Source organism: Anoplopoma fimbria, chromosome 19 (assembly GCF_027596085.1).
Source record: "Anoplopoma fimbria isolate UVic2021 breed Golden Eagle Sablefish chromosome 19, Afim_UVic_2022, whole genome shotgun sequence".
Taxonomy (NCBI): Eukaryota; Metazoa; Chordata; class Actinopteri; order Perciformes; family Anoplopomatidae; genus Anoplopoma; species Anoplopoma fimbria.
Genome location: NC_072467.1, coordinates 983022 through 999791, shown reverse-complemented (window position 1 = coordinate 999791; position 16770 = coordinate 983022). Strand labels below are relative to the sequence as shown.

At 38.5% G+C, this 16770-nt stretch overlaps 1 protein-coding gene across 1 annotated transcript in view; it reads right to left on the bottom strand.

Moving 5' to 3' along the window:
* Nucleotides 1–13293: 13293 nt before the first annotated feature.
* megf11 (multiple EGF-like-domains 11) overlaps nucleotides 13294–16770 on the bottom strand; it is a 50658-nt gene continuing 47181 nt past the window's right edge. Inside the window, 6 exon segments of the mRNA XM_054619468.1 lie at nucleotides 13294–13329; nucleotides 13331–13467; nucleotides 13720–13926; nucleotides 14624–14668; nucleotides 15919–15982; nucleotides 16073–16202. Of these exon segments, the coding sequence (XP_054475443.1) occupies nucleotides 13294–13329; nucleotides 13331–13467; nucleotides 13720–13926; nucleotides 14624–14668; nucleotides 15919–15982; nucleotides 16073–16202 (619 nt within the window).

The following is a 16770-nucleotide window of genomic DNA, read 5'->3' as shown; positions in this document are numbered from 1 at the left end:
GTGATGTAGTTAGCATTTTAGCGTTATTCCCCTCCTCCACACTGGATGTGTCACTGCTAGGAACCATGGCACACAAGAGCCCGTGACCATATCTCACCCACTTAGGACTTTGGCTTGCATTAGCTTTAAAGCTAATGGATCTATGTGCCTTTACCCATGTGGCACAGTGATGGGACAGAAAGCTAAGCACTGCTTACAGGCTTACAGCGTGAAACACACCGCTAACATGAGAACATGGAAAACAGAAGATAATCTATGGTAGCAATCGCATCTCTGAGCCTACCAGAAACCAGAAGAGCATCCAAAGCTATTTCATATTCAGTCAAATATATCTCCTGACTGACAAGACGCTTTGCTTTGTACATCAGTGAGAGCTGTCGTTAAAAATGATGAATCATCATCACAAGATGTTTAGGCTCTTGCAGCGTTTTGGCCTACATGTGTTTTTGAGTGTTTTCCCTGATTAGCTGACTCTGTTTTGATGCCAGTTATTTGTGCGCTGCACTGTTTAGCCTTGAGGGTATACCCGATGACTCAGCATGCCAAACTAAAAGGTTTTCAGCTCTTTCTGATGTCCTTCAATACTGGATTTTATTAAAGGGCCAAGTATGTATACATACACATTACAGTTGCACTGATGGATGACAATATTTGTTTATCTTATGCATCTTTTGTTCACTCTGGCTCTCTCTCTATCGATTTATGAAAATCAGACGTTCCAGGAATGACACGCTTTCAAGATGTTATTGTATTCTCACAATATATTCACATTTAAAGTTGTTGCTTAACTAGGCCCTTGTCCATGTTGCTCCACTGGTTCCAGTTTGCCAGCACCTTGACAAGTGGCACCAAAGCATTTTTACTGAGCAAAATAATAGAAAAAGACTTAAAATTATTAGATTAATTATATTATTAACGAACTTTTCAAACAGCAGATCATTTCTGCAAATATACAAAGTCTCAGTGATTATGATAAAGGATGAAAATCAAGATGCATATTTTCATTGTTATCTGTGTTTACGTCCATTTCATTTAATTTTAGGAATATTAAAGGCCAACATGTGTCTGTTCTCTAACTTTACTTCTTTGTTAGTGCGACACAACACTTATGCCAGTCTGAAAATACCTGCTGTCAGTAGGCATCCCGTGAATGCTGCTAAAAATACAGCCGATGGCATGGCAGATGTGTCGTATAATACTTGAGAGGTTCAGGATTAAATATAGATGTAATCTCCAGCTCCAACAACGACTACATCCTCCACTGCCACTATTCCTCCCTTGTCAGCAGGACGCCGAGGCCTAAAATTATATCTTATCCTCGCCATAGCAACAACATTAAAACTGAACACTGAACTGAAAGTGTAATCATTTGTCGCTTTGATGCTGAAACAAGTTGGGAACATGGTTCTGGTTAAATATAAGTCGACTAGGGGGCATTAGCACGGATGTATTCTGTTCAGAAAGAAGTCTCTGAGACAGCCTGAGAATTAAATGTTTTAAATGCATATATTAATATATATATACCCTGCATAAAATACCCTATAACAAAAGTTTCTGTCTGTTTATCTCTGTTCATTGCCCTTTTGTTGTATTTAACTGGAAGCTATTACACACTCATCTCACCTCTCAGTGAACTTGCCTGTGGAAAGTTTTTACCTTTTTTTCCCAGCAAGGTTTTTTGAGGGTTTCACTTTGTTTTCCATTAGTGTCTAAGGTAGATAATGCTGTGTTTGGCTGCACTAGATTATAAATATATATTTTGCTTTCATGTGTTGTGTACTTTGTTTTGTTCTGTATACACAGTGTTGCATCCCTTTAATGGATCAATCCATCAATCCGGAAACAACTCTCAAAACCTTTGTGACCTGCTTTAGGGACAAAACAAATCAGACTTGATATTTCATTTTTTACAAATTTTTCAACTCTATTCCTATCGCCGCTTTTGCAGGCAATACTATGTTGACTCAAGACTGGAAGTGAGTCACTCACAGTCTCCCCAGTAACTGCAATCTTCTCATTCACCACAGTTTTCTTCATAAAAGCAGCACAAATAAGGACACAACGGATTTCCTCTTCTTGTTAGCCAACAAGCCAACTTCTCTATTCACATCCACTATTGTTTGTATGAGTCACTTCCAACAGTTAGATGCAGAGATGACAGATTGACAGCGATTTCTTTACCTCTTGACCCATAATATTCCCATCATTTTAATTTTACCCTGAAGCAGACATAAACTTTCCACACTGTTTGGGAACATCACGTGTAGTATTCTGTATCTGCTAGCTTTTCATTTAAAATATTGGAATATGCCTTTTGTGGTTGTACCATTGGTTAAATGTAAAAAACTCGTTTCCCTTGTAGTTGACCCTGACCTATGGACATTGCTTGTTCACACTGAACTTGTTTGTAAATATGGAACTGCCAAATGGTTTGTCAGGTAAATCAATCAAAAATACAAATAATGAAAACATATTTCATTCTTCTCTTGTTTAGATTTTATCAATATTTCAAAAATTGAATGAGATCAAATCCAAAATGGATGTTATAATTGGAGCGTTTTTCATTTTTTTCCCCAATACCTTTTGATTTATCATGCAAGGGACATCTATTTTTCTACATTGCCCCCAAACAGTCATGCATGATTTTGACACTGAACCCTTAGAAATTGTTGAACCTCTCTAGACACTGCATGTGATTTTTTTTTTTTAGCTCAGAAATAAAGGCCTTTTGACTTTTGCTTTGAGCATCACAGTGTTGTAATTATGTCCCAAGAGACCAAGGCAGTGGCTGCTGGACAGTCAGTCTCTGGCTGTAGGGATTAAAGGGCTGTTTTAACAGCAGGAGGCAGGGAGGATGGGCAGTCTGATGCTGGAGGGAACCACCACAACATTTCACTCAGCATCTGTTCCCTTTTTGGCCATGAAGAGAACCCTCAACCTCAACCTCATCAGCCATTTGCATTCCTTATGTTTGACAGGGGGGAAACCACACACGCCCAAGATAAACAGAGCAGAAAGATGAAGGTGAAAATATGTTATGGTGGTGCTGGAAAAATAGTAAAGAACCTTGAATGATGAGCTTGCAACACTTGTATTTCGTGCAAAGCCATTGCAGCATTTGGTCCTTTGAAAACACAGCTGACCACAGAGGGGGTTTCTCATATCACACATCACAAGAAGCCATCTTATGGAGCAAACACGGAATGTAATAAAATAAGCCTTTGTTACAAATGGACGCATTGTAAATATAGTCAATCAAACACAGGCTGGGATGCTCAATGTAAAGCATTGAATTATTCTTGCAATGCATATAGCTTTACCACAATAATATAACACATTTACCACGTCGGTCAATTGTCTTAATGAACCATCCAACTACAAAATAATCAATCAAAGGAACTCAATTGTAACGCTAACAGACATCATAAGAAAATACATCACAGAATGCTCAAAAATAAACACATAAAGCACCTTAATTATAAAGACTGTGTGTGTGGGCGTCGTTTGTTTTTATTCTCAATAAAAGAAGAATCTACTCACATCTCGGTTGAAATGAATCTGTCGAATATGAACCAAGATTTCTGTTGATAAGTAATATGATTCCTCACTGTATTTTTTTTAAATTTGTTATCATAAAGAAAAAGGGATTCACAGTGGAGTGGATGGATCCTATGACAGCCTGTGTAGTCCGCTTTATGCAGACCTGACGTGACGTGATTACAAACCTCACCGACGTCACTGACGTCACTGATGACAGAGAGGTGTGTCTGTGAGGAAACAGTCTGTTGTTTTTAATAAACACTACTTAGGAAAAACACTCACACAGAGCTTGATCATAGCCTGTTATCGTCATGATTATGATTATTAAGCTCATACCATCTCAGAATAATACAATCTGATTTTTAATTTAATTTATGCAGCTACCTGTTGAAATACTTTTATTAATTGAAGTACTTCATTACCTATGACAAAAAAAACAAGCATCAGAACCTCACACCTGAGAAGGTGGATACAGCAATTTTCTGGCTACGTTAAAAAAAGATTATTTGGTTAACAAAATAGTAAAAAAAATATTTCAATTGACAAAATAATGGAGTTTTTTAGCTCTATTTTACATCCTTTTGCCATGAAAAAAGTAAAAGTAGTTACATTTGAAATGATTGCTTAATCCCCTACATTCCTACAAAACGTACAGATGTGACAGGTTTATGATCAGTTAAATATAATGCCACCTTTAATGCTTCTTCAATATCTTGAGATATCGTGGAATGTAGTTGGCCACCTGTTGCAAAACCAAATCTCCCATCAGAGACAATAAAGAAAGATTTGTGATTGATATCTACATCATATAAATTAAATGCACAGTCTAGTTTGATAAATAACAGTACAACATTACTGAAATTACACAGTATACGATGTACACTAATCTCCTAAAATGTTAGAAGAGCAGAGCATTAAGGAATACAACTGTTTCATTTAGACTTGGACGTGTGACGATGTTAGAAGCTGCAGTCAACAGACAGTCAGCTGAATTGGTGCAGAAAAGCAGCAGTTGCTTGAAGCCTGATAGATCATGGTCCATTATCTTGCCCTCTACTGCCCTTGTGTGGTGATCATCAAGACATACAGTTCTGTTGAAATTTACCAATGACCATATTTGTATACTGGAAGATTGCAGATTTTGTCTTCTTTGATGTTGTAACTATATCTTTATGACAATGACATCCACATTGCAGGTTTGTGGTCATGACAGTCACTAAACAAAAAATGTTTGACATGTTATGACCTTAACAATGAGTAAAAAGTTGGAAAGTGAGGGATTACAATAGATGAAATAGTAGTACTAGATGTAAAGTTGCCTGAATCTATGAACGCTCAATCACATTTGACCTTTTTCCCATTTGAGCAGAGAAGCTATAGTTGCATAAATAATTTAAAAAGGAGAGTCTTCATGACAACTCAAATACTCAGCAGCAACTGACAGAGTCTAGGGGTTTTAAATTGTCTGTGTGAAATTGAATCATACACAGACTGAGAGCCCCTGACTCCAGTCAAGGATATCTGTGTTGAAAAGGATGAATCATCTGCTTTCCTCTAAGGCTTCCTCATCACACAGAGATATTGGCTGGTATTTCAGATGTCAAGATGTTCACAGGAAGTGAGATAACGTGCTGGGCAAGTCCAATCTCTGAAGTCAAAATTCATAAAAATGCCTTCGATGTACACTTTACTGAAATGTCCCAATATCACATTTTATCTGACATCCAATGTTATGGACAGTTTCAACAAAGGTCTCCAAATCTATGGAGATAGTGTTGTCCGGATTAACAAAAAAAGAAACTTAAAAAAGGCTCAAGAAAGATTGTTTATTTGAAATGTATATATACAAGCTGACAGCAGTCATGTTGAAATGTAGTTTTCTTCATTATGGAACAACATTAATTGATTTTGTGACCTAACAGAACAAATAATTTGCATAAAAAATATTACCGATAGATACTGATATACTGGATGAATAATTTGAATGACGAATGAGGAGACATTGAAAATGTGAAGGGCTACCTGAGTAAGTCTTTTTGTATTCCCTTGAAGGATTGGTTCACATTTTTGCCAGTCTGTCTTAAACAATATCCACACTACAATTTTGTTTTTACAGCACTTCCAATGTGATGTGGGTGATGGGGGACAGTATCCTCATTCTGTGCAAATATACATTTAACAGTTTATCTGAAGGTAATATGAGGCTCCAGCAGTCTAAGTAAGTCCTTTTCCCTTTTTTTGTTTCCCAGGACAGTTTTTCTTTGCTGAGCTTCACTGTAGGGATCATAACACAAAGAGGGAGTTTTGTTCTAAAAAATCTTCTCAGACAGTTGAAGCCTCATATTAACAGACAGACAGACAGACAGACAGACAGACAGACAGACAGACAGACAGACAGACAGACAGACAGACAGACAGACAGACAGACAGACAGACAGACAGGCAGACAGACAGAGAGACACATAAAGGTATGATCTCTAACGTCCTGAATTGGTTACTGACTGAAACATGAGACAGTGAAGTATAGCCTCTGCAGAATCACATCAAATGACCGAGCTTAAGAGCAATGGATCAAAAAACAGTCATCTTCTGTGGGCGTTCCACTCCATCAAATAACAAGGAGATTGTAAAGATGAAGGCTTGTCAATACCTCAAATATGTCTGCTGTCAAAGGGGAGGAACAGAGCATCCATGGCAACAGCCTTTTTTGAAAAAGCTAACTTCCAATTGCAAAAAGAAGAAGCCAAACAGGGTGTTTTGAACAGTCTGTGCCTCTTTTACAAACATGTGACAGACAGAGAGAAGGAGTTTTCACAGGAACAGCATCTTCTGTTTTAACTCAGGACATTCACAAGGAGCTACAGCCGTGTAGAGGCTTATTCTGAGAATTTAAATCAGACCAATACTGTGACAGCTTTGCTTTGGCCTGTCTTATGTAAATACAATCTGTCATCTTTGAGTTGTTAGACAGCCTGTCATAAATTGTGACTAGTAAGGACACTATGAATCATAGACACAGAATTAGTCAATATCCCTGCTGAAAATACAGATGGAATTACCTTATAATTGGGTCTGCTTGTTGATGGTGTGAGCCTATTGTTGGAGGTAATTTACATGGTCAAGAGGAATAATACATGTTTTTTTAACTATTGAAATGAGCTTCAAGAAGGCTGGAAGAAATCAGCCAGCCTGATTTAACTAACAGAAAATACTGTATATCAGAAAACTGAAACAGCTCAACAACAATGCTGATAATAAGTCATACAAGCCGCATCACCTTTGTGGCGGTAAACTGACATGACGCATTAACTTTGACCATTTGTTCATGTATTTTGTATTTGTTATACACATCCTTTGGGAAGAGTTCTTGTGGTTACAACAGGTGATTACAGTAGCATATGGTTCTTGTGTTATTCATTTCTCCTGTCTGTGTGTCTGTGTCTGTGTCTGGGTCACATAAAATTGTCAACCTGGAGCAGCATGTAAACGTTAAAGTCAAGGAGCGTGCTTAAGTATCATCCATACAAACTAGGAAATACAAAGTAAAGCTAATTTGCAAATAAGGTATGGTTGCAGCAAGGGCAGTTATGACCTATTGGCCGTCTTGTATAAGAAGCACAGGGGCTAATCATGTGTTGTTTCTTTGTCCTGTAGTACTAGAAAAGTAAACTGTATCCCCCTTTGAGGAGACACCTCTTTTGGATCTCTCTGTGAAGGTATGGTCTCTAATATATTTAAAATCTTCGACCCATTAGTCTTTTGTGCATTATTTTGTGTGTGCTTAAGTGCTTTTAATTTCCATGACACCATCATAAAGCTGGTCAAACATAATAATGGGTTAAATGTTTATCAAGAGTACATTGTTATCCAAGATCAAGGTCCCTACCGAGGGTCATATAGGGATGGTTCACCAAGGATTTAATACAAAATCAACTGGTATCATCCATAAAATAATGTCCCTGCTGCCTTCAAGTTTCACCTTGTAAAAAAAGGACATCAGTCAGTCATTCTTTCTTTAAGAAGTGTCCCTTAAGACTAATTTGCAATGTCCTACAAGCCTCTGACTTTACCATAGCAAACAGTCATAGAATTCATTTTAACATTTTTATCAAACTTTAGTAAAACATTTCTTATTGCTGATTAATGTACACTCTCCTAAAATAAATAGATTGAAAAGAGTGTATATATATAATGAACTTGGTTTTGCACTTAAACTGTTCTAGCATTACTTACTTTTGTTAGACCTAGTTCTGAAATATTAGTCACTTAAACAAGTTTGAACGTATTTTTAGGGTTAGTATTAGTATTAATATTAGTTATTTGCGAGATTTCAGGTCCCCATGGAACCATTTCTGACTAAATGTCAGTCAAATCACTCCTGGACCTAGTTGAACATTTCATGGTTTGTCATGTTTTGTATTTGTATTTTCTGGTATTTTAAATGGGAGGCAATAATCAGGGGGCACCCATAAAGAAAGAAAGCTCTTTACTCACTCCTCACTGGTTTCATCCCTTCATCATCTCTTCATCCTCTCTCACACGTTTGGTCACCATGTCTTCCCCCTGGTGGCCAATAGGCAGAACAGCAGTTTTCATCTAAACACATTATCCTTTTTCTTTTGTTTCAGTTCGCTTATTTCCTATACTTTCTTGTAGTAGTTTTTATTGTTCTCAGGGTGAAACTATGCAAATGACTAATTAACTAATTAGATATTTAATAATGTGGGCACTGTGAAGCCCTTTAAACTGACATTAAGGGCTACAGCCTGAACACCCAGCTTCACCTAATAGTGATATTCTAGCTTCTGCCTGAATAAATCTTGAAAGTATTCACAATTCAAGATCAAATGAGTTTGATAATAAATAACCCTTTTGCTCGTCTATGTTATGAAGTTTTGAGGCAACTGATTCAATTATAAAATATGATCATTGGTAAATTCCTCCACACCTAGTGAGAAGAGTAGAAATCAGATTCTTATCAGATAAATGTCTGAAATGTGTCAGCTTAATTTTATATGTAAACATCCAAAGTTTTCTCACAGAGTCCTCCTGACCTCTCTATTTATCATAATTTAGACTAATCTTTTGTCCATATAACAACTTTGTTAAAGGGATTATTGGTTTGGAGATTTGTGTGTCAAAGTACATTTTAACCTGAGTTCAGGATCAGTTATAGACACAGAAGAAGTGAAAAAGATCACCCTCACTGGGATGAATACTGATTATGCATTAAAGAGTGGCTAAGTAAAGATCCAGCTTTGGTGTGATGGATCCTCACAGTTCCTGTAGCAAGACGTGACTGCAATAAAGATCTGCAGCTGAGCTCTGCTACGGACTCATCCACAACAGAGTTCAGTCAAATGGTACACACACTATTAAACTGAGAACTGATTAAACTCCTGATTTCTTCTGGAAAATACAAACTTTAACAGAGCTAGTCATGTGTCAGTCCCTTCAAAAAATGTTTTATGTTCATTTTTCCCAACCCCACATAAATCTACCACTCTGACTCTTAACGGCTGAAGTCAGACTGAAGTGAAGGTGACAGGTTATCCAGCAGCTGTGTGGTCAGCATCCAGGTACAGCCTCTTGAGAATAAAATAAAGTAGCGACTCTGTCAGAGCATTTAGAGGTATAGCCTCTTTTCAGTGGCAGCCTCTGTGAAAAACAGCTTCGGCAGAAAGATGTAGCTGACAGGCTGACTGCAGCAGAAAGGATTATGCCCTAGGCCTGCATTAGTAAGCGAACGTCCCCGCAGTTCTTCTTTGGCTCTGCAATATTTTACATTTTAATAATCAGCCTGAAGACAGTCCTACCTCGAATTGATACATTGTCCGGGTTGTTTTATTTAATGTGTTGCACCTTCACTGTGTGAACCCTATGAGGGATATTTTTACATGAAACTCTTCGGCCTCTTTGGTCTGAAAAGAAACGTGCATTATTTTTGCTAATGTTGGTTATTATGACATAATTAGATTTTGGGGAAAAAATTATGTAAAAGTATGTGATCCTTTATTCACATTCATACATATATTTGTTTGGGAATAAACCACTTATGGTCTTAAACATATTAAAGTTACTGTGCACGTTCTTTCTGCTTCTATGACACAGAGAATGAGGGTTTATTGACATTTAACTTGTACATTCACTCTTTTGCCTGTGCTAGTTTTTGTGAGGTTGGTGAGGGGTTCACTGGTTTTTTTTTCTTGTATGTTTTCTTCTTTGTCATTGTTAAATTTACTCATTATATTCTATTCTTATATATAAATGAAATTGACTTGCCTTGTTACCAGATAACATGCAATGCAATATATAAAAAGTGAGATAATTGTGTGATAATATGCAACTAAGTCTGTAACTTTATTATTCAATCTATCACACAGGAATGCGTTTTTCCTTATTCTCCTGCCAGGATTGATTTCATACCGAAAATGTAAATGCCCGATAAAATAAAATAAATCCTTCCTCTGAAATAGTTGACGCTGCTATAGGAAAATAGAAATTATGGGGTATGGTTGTGTACAGATGTTAATGTGTCAGTGAGACTCTAGTAATCCTTGGAGCAGAGGAGTTAAATACCTTAATTGGTTAATGTACTTTGCAATAGAACTTAATCCAGATTGATCCAGAGTGGCTGAACAATGAGGAAAGGCTCAGAAAATGTAAAATATATTCCCTTTCTGTCACAGTGACTGCAGTGCTCTTCAGCAGCATTTAAACACAAGTAGTAGTTACAGCACCTTTTTAGCAGGAAGTCGTGCTGAGAGACATTTGATTTGCACACAGTTGGAACTTTTCACCTTTCAGTCTCTGCCCTGCTCCCAATCTGACGTCTAATAAATTGAATAAAACCTCAGTTATGTTGCTCTCCTTACCTCTCTGTCCCCTCTGAGCTGTGAGAAATCCCATTAATTGTTGGCAGGATATTCAACAAGATGCAAAATCGAAATCTCTCTCTCCTGCTGCAGTGTGACCTCGTCTTCTCATGCTTCTCTCTCTTTCTAGCTCTCTCTCTGAAGTACTCGGTTGTATTTGGTCCATAAGCTTCTTGACTTATTGGTTCCATTTCCTTGCAGTGGGGCATCACTCATGGCTTGTTAGCTGTCAGCTGGGTTGCTGTGGTTAATGTAACACTACGCATCGTTTTAACTGTATAAGATGCATGTTTTCATGATTACAGTGTCCATGCTATGGCTAAAGTCACTAAATAACTGGGCTAGAAGTTCAGTGCATGCACAGAAAAGACTGCAGTCCTGTAACAAATGAAATATACTGCTGTTTAACTACTCACCTTGCTGCAGTGATGTAGGCTACGGGTCAGAGTTGAAACAGGCTTGAAACCTTAAAGCATTCAAAATGTTACTTAAAGGTTCTAAAAGTGAAATTGGGAGATAATCTACTGCCTCTCAACTGCTCTCAACATGACGACAGCTGAGTCTGCGGCTCTCAGCTAAAAGTGCAAACAACAAAAGTGCTGCAAGAGCTAACAGTGTTTAACTGAGGAGGAACCCGAGGGTTGGTGCTACGTTTCAGAACGAAGAGGCGGATAACAGCCACACAGACAGAAAAAAGTCTTAATTCTCTGCTCAGGATGATTGCTCCACTATATCTTTACATAGCAAATAGATGTTTGCTATTTTTATGTATTATTATAATTGGATTCATTTTGAAAAGACATCTTGAAATCATCTTCACAGACGTTCAAAATAGTAAAATGCACTTTTAATTACAAGTTATACAGAACTGTGAAACCTACAATGCATTAATCCTGTGATAACCTCTCTGAAAAGCTTATTTAACATAATAGCTATTTGACAAAATGTCCCTATTCATGAATCAAGAAGCAAGAGAAAATGTGTGGCCATTTTGGCACCCAGCAACAGATATTATTAACATTTCCCATTTGTTAGAATGGAATCCTTCATTCATCAGGCTTGTCAACATTCATTAGCATAATGTTTACTATTCAGAGCAACAGATGAAGAGAGACATATCCTGTCCAACACTTGACACGAGACATAAATGAATCTTCTATATATCTATCCAGGTATTAACCTGACCAAAACAGGTTTCTGATGGCAGAATAGACTTTGAATTCGAAACTCATTTTCCCAACACAACAAGCAGCATTGATATGACAGCAACTGGAAAAATCTTTCACGTAAAATATGATCCACTGTCACCACACTGGTCAAAGATGTCATAATGTCCAGCACTAATGAATCGCTGTCTGGGCATCGATTGTCAACATGTTATTGCTTCTACAGAGAGTGAAATGGAATTCACATAGTGAATGAATAAATTCAGTTTAATTAATAAATAATTTAATCTGCCTGATACAAACATAAAATATTTTAGAAATTGACATTTTACATACAGTGTGTTTCCCTTTGTAATACTTTGTGGGTCTTGACTTAGTCAGATGAAACCTTATTTTCAATTTACAATCCGACAGAGAGATAAAGAACATTTTAAGTAACTTCAAAAACACTCACAAAATGACACTGATCATCTCACAAGAAGATAAATTGTGTGTTATCTACATCGGAGGGTATCCATTATCTGATCATGCTCATCTTTTTTTATTTTTTATTCTAGTGTCACATTGATAAAAAGTCACCATCACTAATATAAATCAATAAATAAAGCAATTAGCTGTATAAATACAAAACATAAAAGGTCAAAGTAATCCCTTTTCAACACCCAATAATTAAAATATGTAAACTAAGACATTTGCAAGAATAATCCTTTCACATAGAAAACAACACAATATCTGATCACCTCATCAGTGTGGGGAGAAAAATCCAAACTTGAGATCTACTGTATGTGTGTATCTCTTATTTACGGCATAATGCTTAAACAATGGTGACCTGAATGCATCACCTGATACACCAGGCGTCATTTACAATGCAATTTAAAAGAAGCTCTTGAGTTACACACAAAATGTTACGCCTTAGTTTTAACTGTGTGATCATTACTGGATAACAGTGAATAAAAGGACCATTACAATATTTTACGATTTATCCATGCTTTATCAGACTTGGATCACTCTCAGCCGCGTTTCCGTGTTTAACATTTAGAACAGAGAGTTCTCTGCTATTTGACTAAACATTTCTTCACTTCAGAGCAAATTATCATTAACCTCTTAATGTCAGCTGTGTTGTGATCTGCTGCTGCTGCACACAGTAACAATTCATAAACTCTGATGTCTCCATGTAGTAAATCTTCACCTGATTTGAAATGGTCAAGGTTGCTATACCTTTCTTCCTGTTGAGAAAATCACTTCTGTTTATGGGGCATTATAAACACTTGGCTGCTCCTGAATAGTAAACCTATATCATGGGCTTTAAATGATCGTGAGCATTGCTCTCTCCTTGTAAATAATCCGTCCACCCGATCCATGTGTGCTGCCCTTAGCACTGTTTGGAACCATTATGTTCCACTTCAGGAGGTCTATAAAGAGGCCGGACAGCAGTTTGAGTGATCAGTTCTATAAGAAAATAAAATGGTTGAATGGTCGCTGGTGTGTATGACCCTCTTTCCTCCCCTCCCTCCTTCAGGGCCACAAAAAGACTGTAAGTGAGGGAGCCAAAGAGAGCAGGGTCCAGAAGAGCTGTGGCTGTCCCTCCATCTCAACATCTCAGTATCTAATTGAACACACACGGAGACAGAGGGAGGGCCGTTGGTTGAAAGTTGGCTGAACCTTGCCTGGATGCCGGCACCCTGTCGGAGCCGGGCGGAGGGTTTGCCCCTCTAGAGCAGGGAGCTGGGGCTTTCTGGGGGTGGCGGGGGTGTGCGTGGGGCTGTGACGCATGGGCAGTATGTCATAGTGGCTGGGGAGGTGGCTGCTGCGAGGGAGGTCATAGGGGCTTTGGGAGAAACCAGTGGCCATTCCATTGGGTCCCTGCAGGACGCTCACTGTTGGCTCTGTGGTAGTTCAGGAAAGAACGGAAGGAAACAAGCAGGAGAGGTAGGTGAGAAAAACTGAGGCTTAACAGGCAGGCACAGGCTGAGGAACAAAGGAGTAAGGAGAGGTGCATGCAATCAAGAGGCAGCTCACATTTCCTCTTATCAATTCTTACAAAGTCTGTACAGGCTCACAGTAGGGGACATGACCAGAGAGGCTATAAGCTGCAGGACCCTGCTGAGCTCCACACACCAGAGCAACAACACACTCACCAACATCATAGACATTCCTGCTCGCACTGCCCAGGAGGGTGGCAGTGCCTCCAAAGGGCACTTCACGGTGGGAGGGGGACTTCATCTCCACATAGCTGCTCTCTGTGTGCTTGCAAGCCAGCCCTGGTGGGTCTCTAATGGTGGCGTATGGATTCTCACTATTCAGGGAGCAGGAGCTGTTGCTGCACATGGAGCCCTTGATGTAATCTGTAGTAGCCGCGAGACAAGGACATATTTAGCATCAACAAAGACGAATGGATTGTCACTGACTTATTGCAGTGGTATTAATACTGGACCACTAAAGTTTTAAACAGACATCAGAGTCTGCGGCCTGGAGAATGGCAATGAATATCGTTGCCATTCTGAAGAAGTTGTACTTCTTTTGTCTCCGACAGGTGACTAATGGTGGTATATAGTAATCAGAGTACAGAGGGGAGAGAGTTGAAGGCTCATCTCATCCATAACAGTCTCATCAGTCTGATAAGAGGCCTCATTAGAGACCGCAGCAAAGCTCCTTCAAACCACTCTCCACACCCCTGGGTCCCCCACATTCACCACCGACTGCAGTGTGGGAGACAAAATCACGTATTGGGCACTGAGCCATGGAGAGCAATAACCATTGGAACAAAACCTCAGCCCACCATGATCTTGTCCAAAGTGCAGAGAGATTTCACATAAATCATGGAGAATATAAGGATATGGGGTTTGGGGTCAGAGAGTCTCTGAGGGGAATAGAAACCAAATGGGGAAATTGATACATGGGATGTTGAGCATTAAAGGATTTTATAATATTGGTGCTGGTGAAGCTGAACAGAGTTCCACACGCAGTATGTTTGCCCACCCACACACACATACGAACACACATACACACACACATACACCGTTACTTAAATTAATGACATACCTTTTTTGGAGCCTCTCTGTGTCTGTGTCTCCCCCTGTTGAACATCTGCAACAAATGTCAAAACATGAAAGTCAAGCACAACATATGAATTCATTCCCCTACCCTAATGTGAGAGGGTTGAAAGGGAGTACATCATTAAAATGTTCAACGTAGTATGTCTTTATTTAGAAGAATGCGAGGAACGTGAATGTGAGGAGATACTGAATGTTTCACCTACTTGCTGTCACATTTCCCCAAGGAGGCTTACAAGCTTATATAATCAACTGTGGACATAATGGGATACGTGCCAAACAACAACACATCACGAAGAGAGGACAAGCCTGTTAAGGCTACATCAGTCCATTACTTAAGTACAGCAGGCTGAACATCCACGACTTTTTTTAAAAGGGACATGTCATTATGATTGATCTGCTGTCTGCTTTAACACAAAATGAAAATGTGCAGTTTGAGATATTGCCCTTTAAAAAATGAATCATAGATATTAAGGTTTTTGCATGTCGCTAAGCAGTAACAAGTCTGAAATCAGTACACAAGCCTAGTTTTCATATCGGCAATACAGTATCTACATTCTCTATCAGTATGCACCACCACAAACCATAAGACTACTGAAATGTTTATATTGAATACATAATCTCTGTAACACTGTATTTTAGCACCGAATATAAACATTTAACAAATGTATACAATAGTAATACAGATGGACATAAAGAGTTTATTAAATATTAGTATAACTGTCTTTAACTATATTGTCATTCATTATCTATTAACACACCAGTCCTAATGCCCACAGAAGGATGAGCTGTAGGGTTTGATAAATACATGAATCAATATTTACATTTGCTCACAACTACATTGCAGAGTGTTATAACCCATTTATGTAATGTTAATGTACTGTTTATAAGGCTAAAATATGGGTATTTGAACCAGAGGTATTTTTTGTCACGCTTAATTTTCTATAACTCACAACCCAGGAGTGTAGGATCTGACCCAGTGTAAGCCATCAATGAGAAATATGCCTGTGGGGGAAGCGAAAGAGGACTAATGAGCCCACTGTGAAACCTATTCACTTCCTCACCACAGCTTTCTCTGTCCCACCCGCATATCTTATCAAAATCAGAGCAAAGGTTATGTCTAACAAGAAACCCCTGGTTCATCTTCATTCACAGCAGGGTGGCTGTGTCCAACGCTGGCGCCTATATGAGGTTTGAGCTTTGCCCTTGAAGTAAGGATTCTACGAAGTCCATACATTCAGGCTGTATGTGAACTATCATAGTAAGGAAGAGAGGTAAACTGACCGAGGTCATTGAGGTTGCAGTAGGCTCTCCATTCTGAGCCATTTCGGCTTTTCAGAGTGCTTGACTGAAAGAAAGAGCACAGTTTGGTGTTGATTTTATACTTCAATACTTTAATACTTTTATGCTTTTCAATAGATGTGGATAGTGGCCATACTTTGAGGGTCAGACTGCCATCCAGGTTGCTGGAGATGGTTGAGACAACATTGCACTGGGCCACGGTGTGGTAACTGGGGTTGGAGAAGCACTGGCCACTGCTGCCCTGGCTCTGATTGACCTCGGCAGCGCTGGTCCTCATGGCTACAGTACTGCCACACTCTGAGGGTTTAAAACAACAGGTGAGAGGTTTGAAAACTAAATAAGTATTTGTGTGTCAATATTTATGTGTAAACCATCTTCAAAATACTGACATGCATGAAGTTATCAATATCCGCAAATAAAGTAATCAGCACTGAGCCTGAAATGTGCCTGTTTCCTGTTTTGCTGCTGTGCATCAGTTGTAAGTGCTGATGACTTAATTTGCCATTTTTTTTAATTTTTGGGTCGGCACCAATCATACTCTAGAGACGATTGAATTAAGCATGCCAGTTCATTTGTTTATATACAAAGATTTTAACATGTATGCCTGTTTTTGCCCCCAATTAATCACAATTAAACATAAGTAATGTCTAATTGATGGACTAATGCAGGACATCTAGAATTGGGGCTATTAATATCAATCATTTTTACAATTGATTAATGTGCTGATTCTTTTCTTGATTCTAGATTATCATAATCATTTTCCAGACCCCAAAGTGAAGCATATTTTGACCAACCAAAACACCAAAACCCAAGTACATTCAGAATACCATCATA